The sequence below is a fragment of the Drosophila nasuta genome, chromosome X, assembly GCF_023558535.2.
Source record: "Drosophila nasuta strain 15112-1781.00 chromosome X, ASM2355853v1, whole genome shotgun sequence".
Classification (NCBI taxonomy): Eukaryota; Metazoa; Arthropoda; class Insecta; order Diptera; family Drosophilidae; genus Drosophila; species Drosophila nasuta.
The window spans coordinates 30,820,121-30,841,677 of record NC_083459.1 but is presented as its reverse complement, the minus strand read 5'-3'; the positions used below and the strand labels follow the sequence as shown (position 1 = coordinate 30,841,677).

Below are 21,557 nucleotides of genomic sequence, written 5' to 3'. Positions count from 1 at the left end.
CAGCGACAAAAACGCCAAAATTTCTTGTCGATTTCAAATTAACTTCATTTTGAATTATTGTAAAATAAATTCAAATATTAAAAAACAATTTTTTGACGTTAAAATTGTTGTTTATTTTACACCAACTCTAAATCAGATAAACTAAGAAAAATTACTTTAAAAATTCATTTCATTCTATCAAATTGTATTTGATTTAAAGTTGCTGTAAATTAAGCTAAAATATTGATGGATATTCTAAACTGTTTGCTTATAAATCAACTGCTATTTCTGTAGTACAAATTCAAATCTTCGGAAAGCAAAAAAAAAAACGAAAAAACGACTGTGAAATAACTTTGACTTTAAATAAAAGCAAAAACAGTGCGATATTATTAACAAAATCTACCGAATAATATACCGCAACAATACATTAAATATACCAAATAATATACGATAATAAAACTGCAAATTCGACTTAAAATATACCAAATAATACTAAAATAAATACGAAATATATACCGAACGCCATAATTGGTATATCGATGAAGTACCACTTTCGAAATATACCATAGAGGTAAAAATATACCAATTTATCAGTCGAGGCAGTTAAGACAGCTGGAAAGTGAAATTTGTATGCTTATTAATTTCCTTTTATTTTTGACTCTTTTCAAATAAAGCTAAAAATCATCATTTTGATATTTCTAAGCTTCTTAATTTTTTGATTTATTTTTTATTTTTTTCCACTTATTATTCATTTTGTTATATTCATTACTTTTAAGTTATAAGAAGCACGAAGTTATATAAATAATTAATATTTATTTTATTTGTATTTATTTTAAATTGTTCTTCCTTTTGTATATTAATTTCTTATTAATCTTTAAAGCAATTTATTTGTTTCAATATATTTTTAATTTCGAATATTAATAATTGATTTCTTTCCAGCTATTCAGTTTTGTCCTCTCCCTTGTTATTTTAATTTTTCAATGAGCTTGCAATGCAATGCTTCTTTCTTTACCTATAAGCTATTTAGAAAGCTATCTAAAATAATATATATGCCGGCAGGAAATGTATGTAACAGGTAGAAGGAGGCATCACCGACCCAATAAAGTATATATATTCTTGATCAGCGTCAACAGCGGAGACGTTATAGTCATGTCCGTCTGTGTGTCTGTCCGTCTGTCAGTCTGTCCGTCCGTCCGTATGAAGCACTGGATCTCAGAGACTATAAGAGATAGAGCTATAATTTTTTTTCGACAGCATTTGTTATGTTTGCACGCAGATCAAGTTTGTTTCAAATTTTTGCCACGCCCATTTCCGCCCCCCGCAAATCAAAGAAATCAAATAACAAGCGTAATTTTAAAGCTAGAGTTGCGAATTTTGGTGTATACAATAATTACTATAGTAGTTATGATTCCTACAAATTTGGTTGCGATCAGATAAAAATGGAAGTGGAAGTTATTAAAGAAATACTTTTGTATGGGCAAAAACGCCTACTTACTAGGGGTCTTAGTTGCTTTGGCCGACAATCCGGAACATTATGCCTTCTATGGTATATTTTGAATGGTGTACTATATCGATATACCAAACATACCATTTGGTATATTTGTAGTATTTTAAGTATTTTCGGTATATTTTAAAAATAATACCGCAATATTTTGCCTTTATTAAAAATGGGTAGCGGGTATCTTACAGTCGAGTACACTTGACTGCAACTTTCTTACTTGTTTTTATTTGTAACTTACAGATCAAGTTAGAGCAATTAAAGTCATTATTATTTAGTAGTTTGATGTAAAGTAAATCGCTTTCAAACTCTCAGAATTATATGTATTGTGCTTATAATAAAGTTTGTTTAAGATGATAAAGATTGTGTTGAAATTAGATCAAATTTTTGGAATACCATCAACTTGGAATATATTAGTGGAATGCTATCGAAATTTTCTTTGAAATTTCAACGCATTTCAGGTGAAATTGTTGACGAGAACACGTTTTATATGGCCAGAATATGTCAGCAGAATGGCAGCGAACAACGCTGATTTATGTGAAGAGAAAGAGACAGAGAAGGAGAGTGGGAGTGAGAAGGAAGTAGATTCGATTTTGTGGGGTTTGATGTCGAAAGTGGATGTGCTTCAATGGGCTGCCGCTGTTTGCTGCCTTTGTCAGCATCACACTTTATTTATTGTGTCGCTGCTTTTGGCTCTGCGTTAACCTTGATGCCAACGGCTGATCCGATTTCTGTGCTACATTTCCCCCTCCTCTCCGCCACCACGCTCTCTACTCTCTCTACGTTTGTGCGCTGGCAAATGGCAAACGCCGTGGGCGACAATTGAAATTATGGATTTTATGTGTCATAAGCTTTTATTGATGCAACAATCAAATATTTATGATGACAATTCCCGATGACAATGATGACGATAAAAGTGCTTTTAGTATTGCCACCAAATTCAAATACATATATCCATCGAGTTGTTGCTATATATATGTATCTATATATAGATTTCAATGGGAGAAGGATAGATTTCAAATATCATTTTATGCACTTGCCGCAAAAGGTGAGACTCGATGTGTGTGTGTGTGTGTGTGAAAATCGCAGCTTATTTCTGTGTCAAACATTTTTCATTTTCTGGGCATTTTTCTATCTATTGATTCAGTCCAATTCCATTCGTTCATCCTTCACCTTTTTCCTGGCCCAGTTTTGCTACACAAAGAGCAGCGCATAAAACATCGCTTTGTGAACTCCACTCAACGCTTTTGCCGCTTGCATGTGTCGCCTGCCACATGCCTCATGCCTCATGTGGCATGTGGCAAACTCTTTAGGGTCGCGACTCCCACACTTTTACGCTTTCAGTCGGTCTATTAGCATTGCTTTTACTCACTTTTCTTGCTCTCTCCATCTCTTCATATCTTCATCTCTGTGGCATTTCTTTTGACTTGCTTTTCGCTGTGTTTGCTGAGTTTAGCTGCCTAGCTTCAGTCTAGTTTTCCTAGTTTTCCCAGCTTGTCTATTAAGCTCATATTAGTTTTTGATTTGGGGAGTAGCAAATTGTCACATTAAACGTTTTGCTTCACTCTTTTCGCTTCTCTCTAGTCATTGCTCGATTGTTTAAGTCGCTTTGCTTGTTGCTTTCTGTGCTTCGCATTGTGCTTCTCGATATATTTCTTCTTATACTTGTTTCTCCATCTTCATATCCATCTCCCTCTGTCTCTCATTTTATACCCGCTACCCATAGGGTAGAAGGGTATTATAACTTTGTGCCGACAGGAAATGTATGTAACAGGTAGAAGGAGGCATCTCCGACCCTATAAAGTATATATCTATGGTATATTTTGAATGGTGTACTATATCGATATACCAAACATACCATTTGGTATATTTTTAGTATTTCTAGTATTTTCGATATATTTTGAAAATAATACCGCAATATTTTGCCTATATTAAAAGTGGGTAGCGGGTATCGCACAGTCGAGCACACTCGACTGTAACTTTCTTACTTGTTTCATTTTTTAATGAGCTGCTGGCAATGTTTTTGTCTGTACTTTTCACTGCGCTTCTTCCTGTATTTCTCACTGTGCTTTTCTCTGTACTTATCTCTGTACTTCTCTCTGTACTTCTCTGTGAGGTTCTCTCTGTTCTTTTTTTTCTAGTTCTCGGTGTACTTCTCTCTTTCCGTTCCTTTGTATTTTGCTTCTTTCGATACTTCTCTCTATACTTATATCTCTAATTCTCTATGCACTTATCTTTATACTTATCTCTGCACTTATCACTGTATTTCTCTCACTAGCTATTTTTGTATTTCTGACTGTGCTTTTCTCTGTACTTATCTCTATACTTCTCTGTGTAGTTCTCTCTGTTCTTTTTTCTCTACTTCTCTCTGTTCCCTTCTCTGTACTTCACACTTTGCTTTCTTGTGTACTTCTCTGTATACTTCTCTTTATACTTATCTCTGTACTTATCTCTATACTTCTCTCTGTACTTCTCTGTGTAGTTCTCTCTGTTCTTCTTTCTCTACTTCTCTCTGTTCCCTTCTCTGTACTTTACACTTTGGTTCCTTGTGTACTTCTCTCTATTCTTCTCTTTATACTTTTCTCTGTACTTATCACTGAACTTCTATCTGTACTTCTCGCTATGCATTTCTTCTGCCTGGTTCTCTTTAGTTCTCTTAGATTACTTTTCTCTGTACTTCTTCCTGAGCTTATCGTTATACTTCTCGCTGTTTCTTTCTTGAATTGCAATGCTTAATGTATGCTATTGCTTTACGTACTTTTCTACTTTACTTCTCATTTCAATTCGAATGCTTTCTTTATGCTATTGCTTCACTTTCTAGTTAGTTAACCTTTCCTTTGAACTTCTCTAATTACCACTTTACTTCTCCCAAAAAATATTACATAACCTTTACCTTCTCACATTTTGTAGTTGACCTTTCGAATTTAGTTGTAATTGTCATACTTTGACCTTTGTCACTTTACTTCTCTAGTTTCGCTTCTCACTCCGCTTCTTAAGTATATTGTAATGTACTCATGATTGTCGCTCTACTCCAACTAGTCTCCTTCTCAGTTCACTCGAGTTCACCTTTTAACGCTTTTTTTATTAGTAGCTATTCGATAAGTAGTTTAACATTTTTAATCACCTCTTAATAGTGCTTGCAATTGTTGTAATTAACATATTGTTTTGCTCTGCTTTAAAGCGCACCCATTTTTGTGCATGTGGAAAAAGAAAGGCGCAGATAATAGTTGAATATTCGTATAACCAGCTGCTAGTATAGTAAAGAAACGAAGCGCAGAGAGCACGGCAGACAGACGGATATACAGGCAGACGGACAGACAGACGGACAGACAGACGGACAGACAGACGGACGGACAGACAGACGGACAGACAATCAGACAGTCGCTTGATATAATTTATGGAGAGCAGCGCACAGACAGCAGACTATTCACCTGGGCTTGCCACACACACATATACATATACACACACATATATACCCACACACACACACACGCACACACATGCACATTGCACAGCCATACACTTTTACATTCACATTCAGAACGTTGCACCATGGGGAATTTTGCATTTTAAGTGGCATTCAATATTACGAGTAAATCATAAGAGATTATTTATTGCGCTTTTTGATATTATGTCACTATATGCCTAACGAATCTAACATAGAAAAGTGGGCGTGGCAACACGTCTACCGCTCACAAAAAATGGGAAAACTGGAATATTACGGACACCTGTAGAGTAAAGTTTAGTAAAGTGTAGAGTAAAGTGACTTCAAAGCTGTTATGCCCAAAAAGAACTGTTAAGTGTTAACATTTGTAATATGAGCCAGAACAGTTTGATGTTTTTGTTAACATAACATAACATTTTATAACTTTGTACCTTTCTTAAAGCTAGAGTTGAATTTTTGTATATACAATAAAAACTACAGATTTTATAATTCCTGAAAATTAGGTTACGATCAAATGAAAATTGTCGAAGCTATTAAAGAAATGTTTTTGTAAGGGTTGCTTTGGCTGATAATCTGGTATATTTTTTTCACTATATGGTATATTTTGCATCAATATTGCGGTTTTATTTTTAAGATATACCAAAATGATATACTACGAAAAATACTGAAAATATATGTATATTGTAGTACCATGTCAAGAGACAATTTGATATACTACAATATCAAATATACCATTAGGTATACTCTTTCAGTATTTTTGCGGTATATAATTTTGATACAATATTTTGGTTTTATTCGTATGTACATCGAGCACACTCGTAGCTTTTATTGGTTCAAATTCACAAACAATATCAATATACCAAATATACAATTTGGTATACTCTTTCAGTATTTTTTCGGTATATAATTTTGATACAATATTTTGCTTTCGTATGCTATTCCTATGTACATCGAGCACACTCGTAGCTTTTATTGGTTCAAGTTGACAAACAATATCAATATACCAAATATACCATTTGGTATACTCTTTCAGTATTTTTGCAGTATATAATTTTGAAACAATATTTTGCTTTTATTCGTATGTACATCGAGCACACTCGTAGCTTTCATTGGTTCAAACTGACAAACAATATCAATATACCAGATATATCATTTGGTATACTCTTTCAGTATTTTTGTGGTATATAATTTTGATACAATATTTTGATTTTATTCGTATGTACATCGAGCAGCTTTTATTGGTTCAAGTTGACAAACAATATCAATATACCAAATATACCATTTGGTATACTCTTTCAGTATTTTTGCGGTATATAATTTTGATACAATATTTTGCTTTCGTATGCTATTCGCATGTACATCGAGCACACTCGTAGCTTTTATTGGTTCAAGTTGACAAACAATATCAATATACCAAATATACCATTTGGTATACTCTTTCAGTATTTTTGCAGTATATAATTTTGAAACAATATTTTGCTTTTATTCGTATGTACATCGAGCACACTCGTAGCTTTCATTGGTTCAAACTGACAAACAATATCAATATACCAGATATATCATTTGGTATACTCTTTCAGTATTTTTGTGGTATATAATTTTGATACAATATTTTGATTTTATTCGTATGTACATCGAGCAGCTTTTATTGGTTCAAGTTGACAAACAATATCAATATACCAAATATACCATTTGGTATACTCTTTCAGTATTTTTGCGGTATATAATTTTGATACAATATTTTGCTTTCGTATGCTATTCGCATGTACATCGAGCACACTCGTAGCTTTTATTGGTTCAAGTTGACAAACAATATCAATATACCAAATATACCATTTGGTATACTCTTTCAGTATTTTTGCGGTATATAATTTTGATACAATATTTTGCTTTTATTCGTTTGTACATCGAGCACACTCGTAGCTTTTATTGGTTCAAGTTGACAAACAATATCAATATACCAAATATACCATTTGGTATAATCTTTCAGTATTTTTGCAGTATATCATTTTGATACAATATTTTGCTTTTATTCCTATGTACATCGAGCACACTCCTAGCTTTTATTGGTTCAAATTGAGACACTTTTCTCTGGCTGATAATCTGGTATATTTTTCACAATATGGTATATTATGCGGTATTATTCTTAAGATATACCAAAATGATATACCACGAAAAATACTGAAAATATATGTATATTGTAGTACCATATCAAGAGACAATTTGATATACTACAATATCAATATACCAAATATACCATTAGGTATACTCTTTCAGTATTTTTGCGGTATATAATTTTGATACAATATTTTGCTTTTATTCCTATGTACATCGAGCACACTCGTAGCTTTTATTGGTTCAAATTGACAAACCATATCAATATACCAAATATACCATTTGGTATACTCTTTCAGTATTTTTGCGGTATATAATTTTAATACAATATTTTGCTTTTATTCGTATGTACATCGAGCAGCTTTTATTGGTTCAAGTTGACAAACAATATCAATATACCAAATATACCATTAGGTATACTCTTTCAGTATTTTTGCGGTATATAATTTTAATACAATATTTTGCTTTTATTCGTATGTACATCGAGCAGCTTTTATTGGTTCAAGTTGACAAACAATATCAATATAACAAATATACAATTTGGTATACTCTTTCAGTATTTTTGCGGTATATAATTTTGATACAATATTTTGCTTTTATTCCTATGTACATCGAGCATACTCGTAGCATTTATTGGTTCAAATTGACAAACAATATCAATATACCAAATATACCATTTGGTATATTTTTGCGGTATATAATTTTTTGATACAATATTTTGCATTTATTCGTATGTACATCGAGCACACTCGTAGCTTCAAAATGGTTCAAATTGAGAAACTTTTCAAGAACGCTTGAATGCCAGAGAAAATGGTGAAATGCCCCATAGTGCGTTGATAGAAAAATACTCGCTTTCCCACCTGCACATATCATGTAACCGGACTCAGTTCGCTATTCCTTCCTTTGCACAGTGTCGGACTTTTCGTTCGTTTGTTCGTTCGTTCGTTTGCCCCTCGCTGCCTTTCTTGCACTGCGTTTTCTATCCATATGCAGACAGTCAAACAGCGGCGGGAATATCTATGAGTGCATCCATTATCCTTAATACACTTACGTGCACTAATGTGCTCCACATTAATGTGCGGGGCTGCTTGGAAATTTTTAGGTCCCCCTTCTCTCCTTCTCCCCCCTTCTCTCTTGGTGTCTTTGGGGCAACACGTTGCGATTTCCGCTTACGGTTTTCCCCATCGCTGTCCAATTGCCTGGGCGTTCAGGAGGCGAAGGAGGAGGTGCCCATGTTCTACATTTTGGCTTGTAAATTGTTTTCATTAACAATTTGTCAAACTAGTTTGCACAAATTCGTTTCCCTTAGTTTGCTTGCCAACTTTAAGCAAGCTAGAAATACTTATAATGGAATATTTACAGAAGAAATGTATTGAATCTTTAATTCAAAATAAGTTCTCTCTATTGAATTTTTGTTAATGTTTTGTTTACTAAAATAGATAAACAAAATGAATGCATTTCTTGTGAAATAATTGATTATCACTTTTAATTATATGTCAAATTTAAAGTAGATAGATTTTAAGTTAATTTTTGTTATTCTATAACTAACTAAAGTATTAAACATTTTTCCTTTTTTATTTTTCATTTCATACATATGTGTATGTATATTTCTAATTAAGTAAAAAATATTTATAATTCATATTCTACCAATTTAATTTATTAAGATTTCACTTCACATCTATAGTTTCAATAAATTTGATTTATGAAGACAAAATGAAATTTATTATTAATATAATTTTGTTAGTAATCGCAAATGTTTGTATTTAGGTTAGAAAACTTTATAAGAATAATGAAAATAATATAAGAAACATGCCAAAATTTCGTTTCTTTTTAATCCGCATTAAATTCATTCATATAATATCTAGTTTATTTTGTGTTCTCTGAGAGCAATCTTTCACAAGCTTGCAATAAATAAAAAATTTGCAAAATGCTGTTGCAATTAATTTCAATGCAAATCGCTCAAGTTGCAAACTTGGCAAATTCTTTATGCAAATGAATTGAACTTGTTTTGTAATATGTGTGTGGGCAAATATAGTACGAAAAAATTAAAGTTATGCAAACAATTTATTAGCGAAATCGAGCCAATGTTTACCAAAATTGTTTGTGCCTGTTTGTCAACAAACAATGTGAGTGAAATGAATGCAGAGAAAAAGAGAAGAAAATCGTGGGCTTTAAAACAAATTTAAATACAGCAAACGGTAAGTAAATAAACGCATATGGCAAATGTAAACAAGAAGAAAGAACAGAAAGAAAATGCAGGCCTAAAAACAACGTGTGTGAGCGAGAGAGATGCTGAGTGAGAGAAAGAGAGAGAGAGTGGGAGAGGTGCAGTAAAATTGTATGCAGGCGCAAATATTTTAAATGTTAACAATAAAACATGCGCACAGTAAATAAATGCAGCTCGCTTAGTGCAAGAGTGTGTGTGTACTGTATGTGTGTGTGTGTGTGTGTGTATGTGTGTGGTGTAAACAACGCGCTGCAGCGCAGGGCAAACCGTTGAGCCTAAAAGTATGCAACGCTTTTGCTTCGCTTGCTGCGCGCTGACCAAACCAACCCATCTCCCTTTTCCCTTCTCCCATCATCCTTTTCCCTTCTCCCTTCGCTCTTCCCCTTGCCCCTTTTCCCCTCATAGCAGACGTGTCCTACTGCACCGCATTCGCATTCAAACAAAAACCGCTTAAAACACTTTACTATCGCATTTTGGAATTGTTCAAATATTTTCTACTTCTCTCTCCCTCTCCCTCTTTCTCTCTCTCTCTCTCTCTTGCTTGCTTTCTTCCGCTGCAGTTTTTATTTGGTGCCTGCGACAACAACAAAGCGATTAAAATGCTCAAATATTTGCAGCAAACTGTTAAAAAATAGAGCGCAACACAGAAAAGAAGAAGAAGAAAAAAACGAATGCAGTAAAGCGACAGCAGCAAAAAAAAGTATGCTCGACTCGCAATTTTCTGCTTAGTCAAAAAATGAGTTTAACTACTCATAAAATGCCCTATAAAAAGTTTAATCAATTAAGAAAGCTATTAACTCAAAACAAATGAGAAAACATAAGAGAAACATAAAGTGAGTTTATGTTCAGGTAATGCAGAAAAGGGACATAAGCTAATATAAAGAAACATCTATGGAAAAAACAAATAATTCGAATTGTAATTTATATTTTTATCAAGTATACAGATTTCTATTTTTCAGACACCTCAAATATTACGTCAAATTAAAGAAGAAGAGAACTAAGTAAGAGATTAAAACAGTGTTTCGTTTGACAATCTCGTATTATTTGACTGATACACAGTATACATACATATATATGTATTTATACCCGCTATCCATAGGGTAGAAGGGTATTATAACTTTGTGCCGACAGGAAATGTATGTAACAGGTAGAACAATGCATCTCCAACCCTATAAAGTATATATATTCTTGATCAGCGTCGACAGCCGAGACGATATAGCCATGTCTGTCCGTCCGTCTGTCCGTCTGTCCGTCCGTCCGTCTGTCCGTATGAAACACTGGATCTCAGAGACTATAAGAGATATAGCTATAATTTGTTGTTATGTTTATGTTTGCACGCAGATCAAGTTTGCTTCAAATTTTTGCCACGCCCATTTCAGCCCCCGCAAATCAAAAAAAAAACGAATAACAAGCCTAATTTCAAAGCTAGAGTTGCGAATTTTGGTATATACAATAATTACTATAGTAGTTATGATTCTTGAAAATTTGGTTGCGATCAGATAAAAATTGTGGAAGTTATTAAAGAAATACTTTTGTATGGGCAAAAACGCCTACTTACTAGGGTTCTTAGTTGCTTTGGCTGACAATCTGGTATATTTAGTCGTCTATGGTATATTTTGAATGGTGTACTATATCGATATACCAAATATACCACTTGGTATATTTTTAGTATTTTTAGTATATTTGGTATATTTTAATAATAATACCCAAAATATATTTTTAGTATTTTTTTTAGTATAATTGGTATGTTTTGTATACCGCAAAATGTATTGCTTTTATTCAAAATGGGTAGCGGGTATCTCACAGTCGAGCACACTCGACTGTAGCTTTCTTACTTGTTTTTCAATGTAGCAGTCTATACGAAATATAATATTTTTGAAATATAGTATATACGAAATACGAGTATATTCGAGTATTAGGTACTTTTGGTATATTAATTAGGTATATTTTGAATTCTATGGAATTTTTGGGTCGTAGCAGTATATACGATATTATTTGATAAATTCATTTTGCACAAGGTTTTGGTATATTAATTTGGTATATTCATTTCATTCACTTTTTCAAATTGTTAAGCACAGCAATAAGTATTTTTCCGGGGTGTTAGTTGATTTTCAATAAATTATTTATTATTTCACAATTGTTTTTTTACTTAAAGTAAAATATCAAATTTTTGATTGTTTCATTTTTATAGTATCTTTTTCTTTGAGTACCTTGAACATTGAATTTTTTTTAATGTGCGTTGTAAAATATGTAAATGTGTATTGACTGTTGATATAAATTATGAATTATAGAATCATGGAACGGTAGAAAGAAATCTATGAATACTTAACAAATTTAAATAATTAAATAATAGAATACAATAAAAAACAAAATTAAGAAGTAAGAAAGCAACACGATTTTGAAAGTAAAACAGTTCGGTATTATTATTAAAATATTACAAATTAATATACCGCAAAATTACTAAAATATACCAAGGGTTATATTTGGTATATTGATATAGTAATACATTTAAAATATACCACTGAGTACTTAAATATACCAGATAGTCAGCCTAAGCAACTAAGTACTAAATATTAAAAAGAAAAGTCTACTTTAAATATTTTCCCAATATACTAAATATTTTTCAAAGGTGTTTCCGCTTTTTTTTGTTGCTATCTAAGCAATGAAAACTAATTTCGATATTGCAGTCCATCATTTAAAGAGCGTCGAGTAGCAGAAGAAGAAGAAGAACTATAAAAATGCTGTCAATTGGGGTTTTTGCAAATTGAAATTGTCTTTTGTGCATGCAGAAAAAAATGTGCAATACAAAAAAAGAAAAAAAAAATAACAAAAATTGTAACTTTCAGCACATTTAACACACACAAAGTGGTCAGTGACAAACCACATGGCACAGCAAATGCACACACACACACACATACACATACACACACACACACACACACATTCACATACATAGACAGAATACACGTGTCTTGATTATTGAAAAACAGAAACCACAATTGTTCAGAGCAGCCAGCAGTTGCATGCGAGGACAATGGCCATTGCCATTTGAGCTCGATTTGTTGCACAAAAGGATAAATACACACACACACACACACACACACACACTGGCATGCGTGTGGCATGCAACACACAACCCACAACAAACACACACGAAGTGAATCTACAAATCCGCAAAATATATTTATACACAAATATTTTACACTATGTTTTGTTGGTCAAATGATGGCAACCAGCAACATTCATCTATCTATCTGCCCTGCATCTGACTGTGTGTATAGGTGTGTGTGTTTGGGTGTGTGTTACTCTGTGTGTGTGTGACTCCTGTGCTGCTTGTGTGTATTTAGTTTAAGTTGTAGTTACAAAATATGCACAAGTCTGGCTGAGTTATTTATATTGTATGCGCCGTGGACACCGTTGAAAAATACTGTGGCTGCCTCGACTTTTGCATACCCTGTAAAAATATTGCTATAAAAGAAAAATAATAATATGTGCACTTAAGCTATAAAAACACTGACAAAAACAGGTTCTAAAATCAAGATTTTCGGTGTTGGAATTAAGAATTTTGGTCTAAAAAGTCCTTCAAGAACATGAAAATCTTAATGTTAGAAAACACATCTTGATTTCAAGAACTTTTAATAGAAGAATTAGGTTCTTATTATTAAGAGAAGAAAATCTTATAGTTTTTAGAACAAAAATTTTGTAGGCAAATATTATTGATTTTAGAAATTTGTCTTTATTTTCAGTTTATTCCTTTATTACATTTTTTTTTTTACATACTATGAAGAATTAGAATTCATGTAAGAAAAATGTGTGAATTTTTTAATAGATATTTTTGATACTTTAAGAAATGTGCAATAAATTGAAGATTATTTATTTTGTTATTTTATTTTTAATTTCAATTTAAAAATAATATCTAAACATTTGGAATTCGAATTTTTTTTTTTTTTTGCTATTTATCAAGTTTACTTCATTTGACTGATGATGATGATTATGTATTTATTTATTTACTGTATTTTTTTTTTTTTCATTTAAAATTCCTTCTTAATATTTTAGTTATATTTGTAGCAATATATTCTTAAATGTTTTTTTTAGATGTAACTTAAGCAAATTGCAGAAAATTAAAACGAAAACTGCAATATAACATATGTATAATGGAATTATTAGAAATAAAATCTGGGTTGATTCCTATTTAATTATTTTGTTCAATAAGAATTTATCTTTAGTTAGTTATGTCCTTTTCAATATGATTTTTATTCATATTACTAAAAAAAAAAGAGTACTTCCACTTAATTACTTTTTTTTCATTGTCACTGCGACAACTGTGACGTCATAAGTCTGCCTTGCTTAAGCAATTGCCATATTTTACAGGGTATGCAAAGACAAGCGCAAAGAGACGAGTGCAAAATGAATAATTTGTGTGACAATGTTGCCGGAGTCTGAGTCTGAGCCTGAGTCTGAATCCGATGCTAGAGTCGGAGTCGGAGTTCGAGTTGGTTCCTGTTGCGAGTCGGTTTTTCGGGCACACTGGCGAAATGCAAATGGAAAAAATATCTTAACATTTGCATCTTTTACATGTGCATTGCCATTGTGTGAGCACTGAAGTGTGGAGTTTGGTGGGGGATGAGGGGCAGTCAAAGATTGCGTTTATATGCAGATAATAGAGTGAGAGAGAAGGTTGCCAACAATGTTCAGGTTATGCTAACCAGAACATGAACGAGAACGAGAACGAGAAGGAGAGCGAGTTAAAACAAGTAAGAAAGCTTCAGCCGAGTGTACTCGACTTTAAGATACCCAAAACTCAGTTTCAATATAAGCAAAATAGTGCAAAATAGTATTTTTCTTAAAATATACTAAATCAATATACCGCAAAAATACTAAAACTATGCGGAAAACTATATTTGGTATACAAACATAGCAAAATAACAAAAAATAATATACCTAATAATGTTCACTGTGTAATGTAATGTAATGTAATACTAAAATATACCGAAAGCTATATTTGGTATGTCTATATAATATTGCATTCAAAATATGCAGTAGAGCGCAAAATATAACAACAAAAAATGGAGATATTACATTTAATATGCTGTTAAAAATACTGCAATATGCAATATAATTCAAAATATACCATTGAGTAAAAAATATACCAAGAATTATATTTAGTATATTGATATACTACACTCAAACGAGTGCAAAATATACCAAAATAATATAGCGTTAAAAATACTGCAATATGCAATATAATTCACAATATACCATAGAGTGCAAAAATATACCAAGAATTATATTTAGTATATTGATATACTACACTCAAACGTGTGCAAAATATACCAAAATAATATGCCGTTAAAAATACTGTAATATGCAATATAATTCAAAATATACCATAGAGTGCAAAAATATACCGAGAATTATATTTAGTATATTGATATACTACACTCAAACGAGTGCAAAATATACCAAAATAATATGCCGTTAAAAATACTGCAATATGCAATATAATTCAAAATATACCATAGAGTGCAAAATATACCGAGAATTATATTTAGTATATTTATATACTACACAAAATATACCAAAATAAGAGACGACTGCAGCAGAAGTTTTTACCTACATATATAAAATGATTTATTAAATAAGTTCTACAACTTATCTGGTCACAACCAATATTCGGGGTTCTGAGGTGAATCATTCTACTTGTTTCATACTTTTCCACAAAGCTATAATACCCTTCTACCCTATGGGTAGCGGGTATAAAGAGCAACACGAATGCACCTGACACAAAAGTGGGAAACGAGCTTGATGCGATTGTCGCCCATCAACCAAAATACTGACTGCCTGACTGACTGACTGTCTCTGCTAATAGTTTAAATTCATCTACTTCTCTGTCTTCAGATAGCTTCAAACTCAGTCGTAAACTCCAAGCTCCATCTCCATACTATAGTTGTCTGTCTGTCTGTCTGGTTTCACGCTTTATGCACTGCTAATGATTTCATGTCGTCTACAGCCAAAACTGTAACTCTGACTTTGCCAGAGAGTGCTTGCTGTGTGCTGCTTTTGTTTCACAGCCATGAAACGTGAAGAGTGAAGAGAAGTGCATCAAAGTTATTCAAGACTTTGGCAAATGCCTGGACTCGAATTCATTAAAATCGGATGTGCAAAGTTTAATAGACAGTTGTCAAAAACACATAATTTACATCATTTCGGATTCAAGATATATTTATGCTAATTAGTATGTAGTAACTAAATGCAATTCATTATTGTATTACATAGAGAAAACAAATCATATTATATTAACTCGGCTAAGTTAGGGAAAATAAGAAGCACTTTTTATACCCGCTACCCAGAGGGTAGAAGGGTATTATAACTTTGTGCCGGCAGGAAATGTATGTAACAGGTAAAAGGAGGCATCTCCGATCCTATAAAGTATATATCTTCTTGATCAGCGTCAACAGCCGAGACGATATAGCCATGTCCGTTTGTCCGTCCGTCCGTCCGTCCGTATGAACACCTAGATCTCAGAGACTATAAGAGATAGAGCTATAATTTTTTCGACAGCATTTGTTATGTTTGCACGCAGATCAAGTTTGTTTCAAATTTTTGCCACGCCCACTTCCGCTCCCGCAAATCAAAAAAATCGATTAACAAGCGTAATTTTAAAGCTATAGTTGCGAATTTTGGTAAATACAATAACAGTTATAGTAGTTATGATTATGATATACCAAATATACCATTTGATATATTTTTAGTGATTTTGCAGTATATTCGGTATATTTTGAGAAAATACCGCAAAATATATTTCTTTTATTCAAAATGGGTAGCGACTATCTCACAGTCGAGCACACTCGACTGTAACTTTCTTACTTGTTTTTTGATATTTTTATTAAACAATTGTTCGCTAGCAATTTAAATTTTATATATTATATTTTTATGTATTTTTCATTATTTTAAAGTCGGACTCATAAATAAAGATATGAATGGGAAGAAAGAAAGCTTCTACTGCAATTTCAAAATGGGAATTTTAATTACATTTATATTTTCCTTTTTTATTTTTCACTACAATTTTTTTGGTTTTTAAGTCGTCCTTTAAAATTTAGTTTTTCATATTTCTAATTTCGTCATTGACAATTCAATATGAATTATTTTTATGTTTTAATTTTTTTAATTGGCTATTGATATTGAGAATTTTGGTTTTTATATATATATTTTTGTCTCTTTGAGTTTTGCATTATATTTAATATTTTTTTAAATTCTTGAAGTTAAATTTAGTTTTATAAAAAATGCACATAACTATATTTAATATGAACTTTTGAACTTACCTGAATTTCGGCAAGAAATATTTAAGAAAAGAAAGTCTTTTTTATAAAGTTTCCCATTTATGGGTCCAAATAAAACGATTGTAATTATTTTTATATGTATTTTTCTTTATTTTGCAGTTTTGCAGTTGTCCACTTAAATTTGGTTTTATTTCAAATTTTTTTGTTTTGTTTTCTGTTTTGTTTTTTTTTATACTTTTGTAATGTAAGGGTATGTTTTGTCGTACAATTTGTTAATGTTTGCTTTTGTTTCGTGTTTGTTGATCAGAAATTTACAATACAAATCGAAACAAATATTATTATATACATGAAACTTAGTTTGTAAAACAGAATTGCATCGATCTATGAAGTTATTTTGTCGTTGTTTTCCATATCAACTGATCGCAGAATTTCACCGAGTTTAGGTTTTACTTTTTTTTTTTGCGAAATAAGATGTTCTCGATTGCATTTTCGCAGCGTGAAAGGTAAAAAAAAAAAATTCTCATAAAAGAAAAAAATCGAAAATAATAATTTCTACAAAAGATCGATTCAAGTCTGTGGAAATTACATTTTGTATTGAGGTTTTCTTGAACGGAATTTCTCTTCAGCTTTATGTTTATCTTATCGGAATTTGTTGTTGTTGTTTGGTTGTAGCGTAGACATTGAATGCAATACAGTTATTAGATGTTGATATGCTTTTAAATGTATGTATGTATTTGTTATTTTTGTTCGTTTGTCTGGTATGATTAACTTAGTTAAACTTAGCTTAAAAATCATAGTTGCGTTTTAGTTCATGTTGTGTGGGGAATTTTCACTAATTTTTGTTTTGTTTTTTTGTTTCTTTTTTTTTATTATATGTAGTTTATGTATATTTTTACTTATAGTTGTAACTTTGATTTGCTATGCGATATCAATATCCACAAAAAAAACACCACATTATATTCTATAGACTATGTATATATATATATATTTGTTTCTTTGTTTTATTTTTAACTTTATTTATTTTAAAATGTATTTCTTTTTTTTTGCTCTGCTCTCATCTCTGGCTGCATTTTCTCAGTTTTTGCTCTAATACATTTGTGGTACGTATATTAAGTCAGAGTACGTCATGGTTAGTCAGTTAGTTAGTAAGTAGTTTATGTAGCTTTCTTTTCTTTTCTTTTTTTTAGGGGGAGCGGGAGCGGGGGGCGGGTAAATGGAGATGGCGAAATGCTCGCAACGATTTCTTTAACATTTATTTATTGTAGTTTCTTTTATTTTTTGTTCCTGTTTCCCCCACTCGGATTATACAAATACAAATACGCATTTATATAAATAGTTATTATCGTAGATTGCATATCAAACATACATATATCGTATATATATGCGTATATATTTCTGATTTCATTTTTGTTTTGTTTTTTTTTTTTTCACTTTGCATTTGGCACATTTTGACTTGTTTGCAATTTATACAATATTAAACACGGAATGAAGCTGAACACACACACACACACACACACACACACTCATGCGTAAGTACACACACACACTTATACATTCACACATTTTTGTTAATACGCTATAGTGAAAGAGAGAGAGAGCGAGAGAGGATGAAAAATGTTTTTCAAAGTGGTTCGCAGTGGTTCAATTGAGCGAGAATCAGTTAAAGAATTGTTCGTTTTGCAATTTTTTACTTATTTTCAACTTAAGACAGTTTTATAAACAGATTTGTTCATACGAACTAGTTCCAATGTATGTATAATATTTGCAAGTTCATATGAACTAGTTCATTTCAAATGAAATAAATACGTTTTTTTATTTATTTTAAACTAAAATTAGTTTTGTAAACTGATCTGTTCATATGAACTAGTTCCAATATATAAGATTGGCAAGTTCATATGAACTAGTTCATTTCAAAGTTTATATAATGAATTGAATACGTTTTTTTTATTTATTTTAAACTAAAATTAGTTTTGTAAACTGATTTGTTCATACGAACTAGTTTCAATGTATGTATAAGATTTGAAAGTTCATATGAACTAGTTCATTTTAAAGTTTATGTAATGAATTGAATACGTTTTGATTTTTAATTTTCAACTAAAATTAGTTTTGTAAACTGATTTGTTCATATGAACTAGTTCCAATATATAAGATTTGCAAGTTCATATGAACTAGTTCATTTTAAAGTTTATATAATGAATTGAATACGTTTTTTTTTAATTTTAAACTAAAATTAGTTTTATAAACTGATTTGTTCATATGAACTAGTTCGTTTTAATATATATTTAATTCGTAATGAACCACTTTGAAGCATTTGAAAGCAATTTTGCATTGCTCAAAACGAAGTTGAAGCACGGCGTGTTGTGTTTTCTTCGCACTTAAACCTATTGGGATCTCTAAATGATTGCATATACAACAAATATATGCATTTGGTATAATAGTATCTGTATCTGCATATGTATGTATATATCTATCAATGATAATATCAATGAGCTAACAAATAGAACAACAGAAACAAACAGAAGAGCACGGGGCATAAACAACAATTCTTAATTGTTTAACAAATAAGAAAAGCAACCAACGACGACGATGATGAGGGGGAAGGGGGAAGGGGAAAGGGGGGAAATACTACAAATTTATATTGTAGGTGCAAATATTTACAATTCCGTGTTATACTCGTAATCTGTATAAATAATGATCATACAAATGTAATCATGTAATTATTGAGCTGAAATATATACTAGGTATACAATTACTGTCTAAGATCGTGTCGTGTATGTTATATATATGTTATGTATATACAGAAACCCACCCCAAAATAATCATCGAATCATAATAGCATACAACTTGCATTTTGATGTGATATCTTTTTTTAATGTAATATGTTTTATATGTATAGCTGTTGCTCGCATGATAAGCTTATTGGGCTTTGAATATTTACGGTACGGTATATGCATACGATATGGATTTACCACATTAAGTACTTGGAGTAGCTAAAGCCATTGAAAGAACCGAACAACATTATATATTCTTCAATATTTAGCTAGGTTTTTGGAATGCGCTTGCAATGCTTCTGAAATCTATATATTCTTCTGATTCCTCTGGAATATTTAGTTGTCAACTTCAACGTTGTCCTTCACATAATAAAGTCTTCACAAAGAAGGCAAATATTATAATTTTTTCTAGAACAAAGATATATAAAAATTTTGGATAAAGAATTTCTTTTGACTTCTGAAATATAGAATTCACATTTTCATTTAATTTTTCAACTCGGACAATCAAACACAAACATTTGAGAGCAGACAACTATAATACATTTTTCATTTATAATAATTACATTAAAATAAAAATTTTTAGGTAATTATTTATTCAATATCTTTTGTGAATCTATATAATCATATCAAATACTGAAAAATGTAACCCAATTTTAATTGAACAATTTGCAGAAGAAAAATGTTGACTTTAAAAAATAATTCGAGCTTGTTTTCTAATCAATGTAATTTTAAAATTATTTTTTTGTGAATCTAAATACTCGTATCAAATAACGAAAAATGTATGCTGTATAAATGTATATTTTTAAGTTCTTTAATAATGAAAATTTGAACATATTTTATTGAAAAATTTGCAATTATTTGCAGAAGAAAATGATTGATAATTATTTGAAGATAATTAACAATTTAAAATTATTTTATTAATATATATTTTTATTGATTTATGGGTAATTGCAACAGCAGTTTCACCTCACAAAATATAATAGAAAACAAACAATTCAAAAAATTTGTTTCAAAAATATACTATTTTGAATATATTTCTAACCATTTGCAAGGGCATTCATCTAGTCGGCTTGCCGACTGCAATTGATTTTGTCCATTCAGTTTGAAACATTATCTTTGATGCATTGCATTTTTTTTTTGAATATATTTTTCTGGTTGTCGTTTCTTTTCACTAACGAGGTAACATTTAAACGTATTTTGAGAATTTTTTTAAATTTTCCAAATTTTGTTTTGTTTTGTTTTTTACCATTATTTTGCTGACTTGCATTTTGGGACTTAACTACTTACTTTAGTATTGAATTATTTGCCGCCCTCCAATTCAATTCTGGAGCGTGGAATGGGGAGGAGGGGGGGATGGGAAAGCGTGGGCATGGGAGGGGGGCGTGAGCATTCTGGTTGCTCTTGTCCTTTTGGCCATATGTGTGTGTGTCTGAGTGTTGTTGTTGTTGTTGATACTTTGCCTGCCTTATAATTACAATTTAATTAAGCTATAATACTAAATGTCTTTTGTTGCTGCTGTTGTTGTTGTTGTTGTTGTTATTGTTGTTGTTATTGTTACGCTTGTCGAGAGTTGCCTTTGTTGCAGTAGTTGCTCCGGAACTGCTGTCAGGCGATGTGCTCGAGCTCTTGTTGCTCGTGCTCTTCTTATCTTTTGTTTGGCAGCCGCACAAGTTTGTTGCCAACAATACGCACACAGCTAATATCAATGTCTTTATTAGCCCTCTTATTGCTGTTGTTGTTGTTGTTGCTGCTGCCCCGCTGGCCGCATCCGTTTCCTGGCTACGATCCTTGTACAGGCGGCCATTTTGATTGCGTGAGCCATCCTCGTGGCGATTCTCTTTGACCACCACCTCGTTCTTCTGCGGGATAATTCCAAGTACATTCCAAGTTGCCAAAGGCCATAGTTACATGCGTATGAGTGTGTGTGTGTGTGTGTGTCTGTGAGTGTGTGTGTTTTACTTACCGTCACTTCGTTAAGCTCCTCTTCGCGCAGATTCTTCTTGCCGGGACGTTCCATCTCTGCGAATTTAGAAGATAGCAAAGACATATTTGCAATATTAACAAGTGAGAATGTTACAGTCGAGTGTGCTCGACTTTGAGATACCCGCTACCCATTTTTAATAAAGGCAAAATATTGCGGTATTATTTTCAAAATATACCGAAAATACTAAAAAATACTAAAAATATACCAAATGGTATATTTGATATATCGATATAGTACCGCACTCAAAATATACCATAG

The 21,557-nt window shown here is 31.7% G+C and overlaps 1 protein-coding gene across 4 annotated transcripts in view; it reads right to left on the bottom strand.

Moving 5' to 3' along the window:
• Window positions 1–20,244: 20,244 nt before the first annotated feature.
• The window catches only part of LOC132796957 (roundabout homolog 2), a 50,366-nt gene continuing 49,053 nt past the window's right edge, over window positions 20,245–21,557 (bottom strand). For 3 of the 4 annotated variants that reach the window (XM_060808327.1, XM_060808329.1, XM_060808328.1), the window contains exons 9-10: window positions 21,279–21,334; window positions 20,245–21,174 (exon numbers count right to left, since the gene is read on the bottom strand). In XM_060808327.1, coding sequence (XP_060664310.1) covers window positions 20,803–21,174; window positions 21,279–21,334 — 428 coding nt within the window. In that variant the 3' untranslated portion in view covers window positions 20,245–20,802. The remainder of the gene's footprint in view (window positions 21,175–21,278; window positions 21,335–21,557) is intronic. The other variant, XM_060808330.1, reaches the window with a different exon arrangement.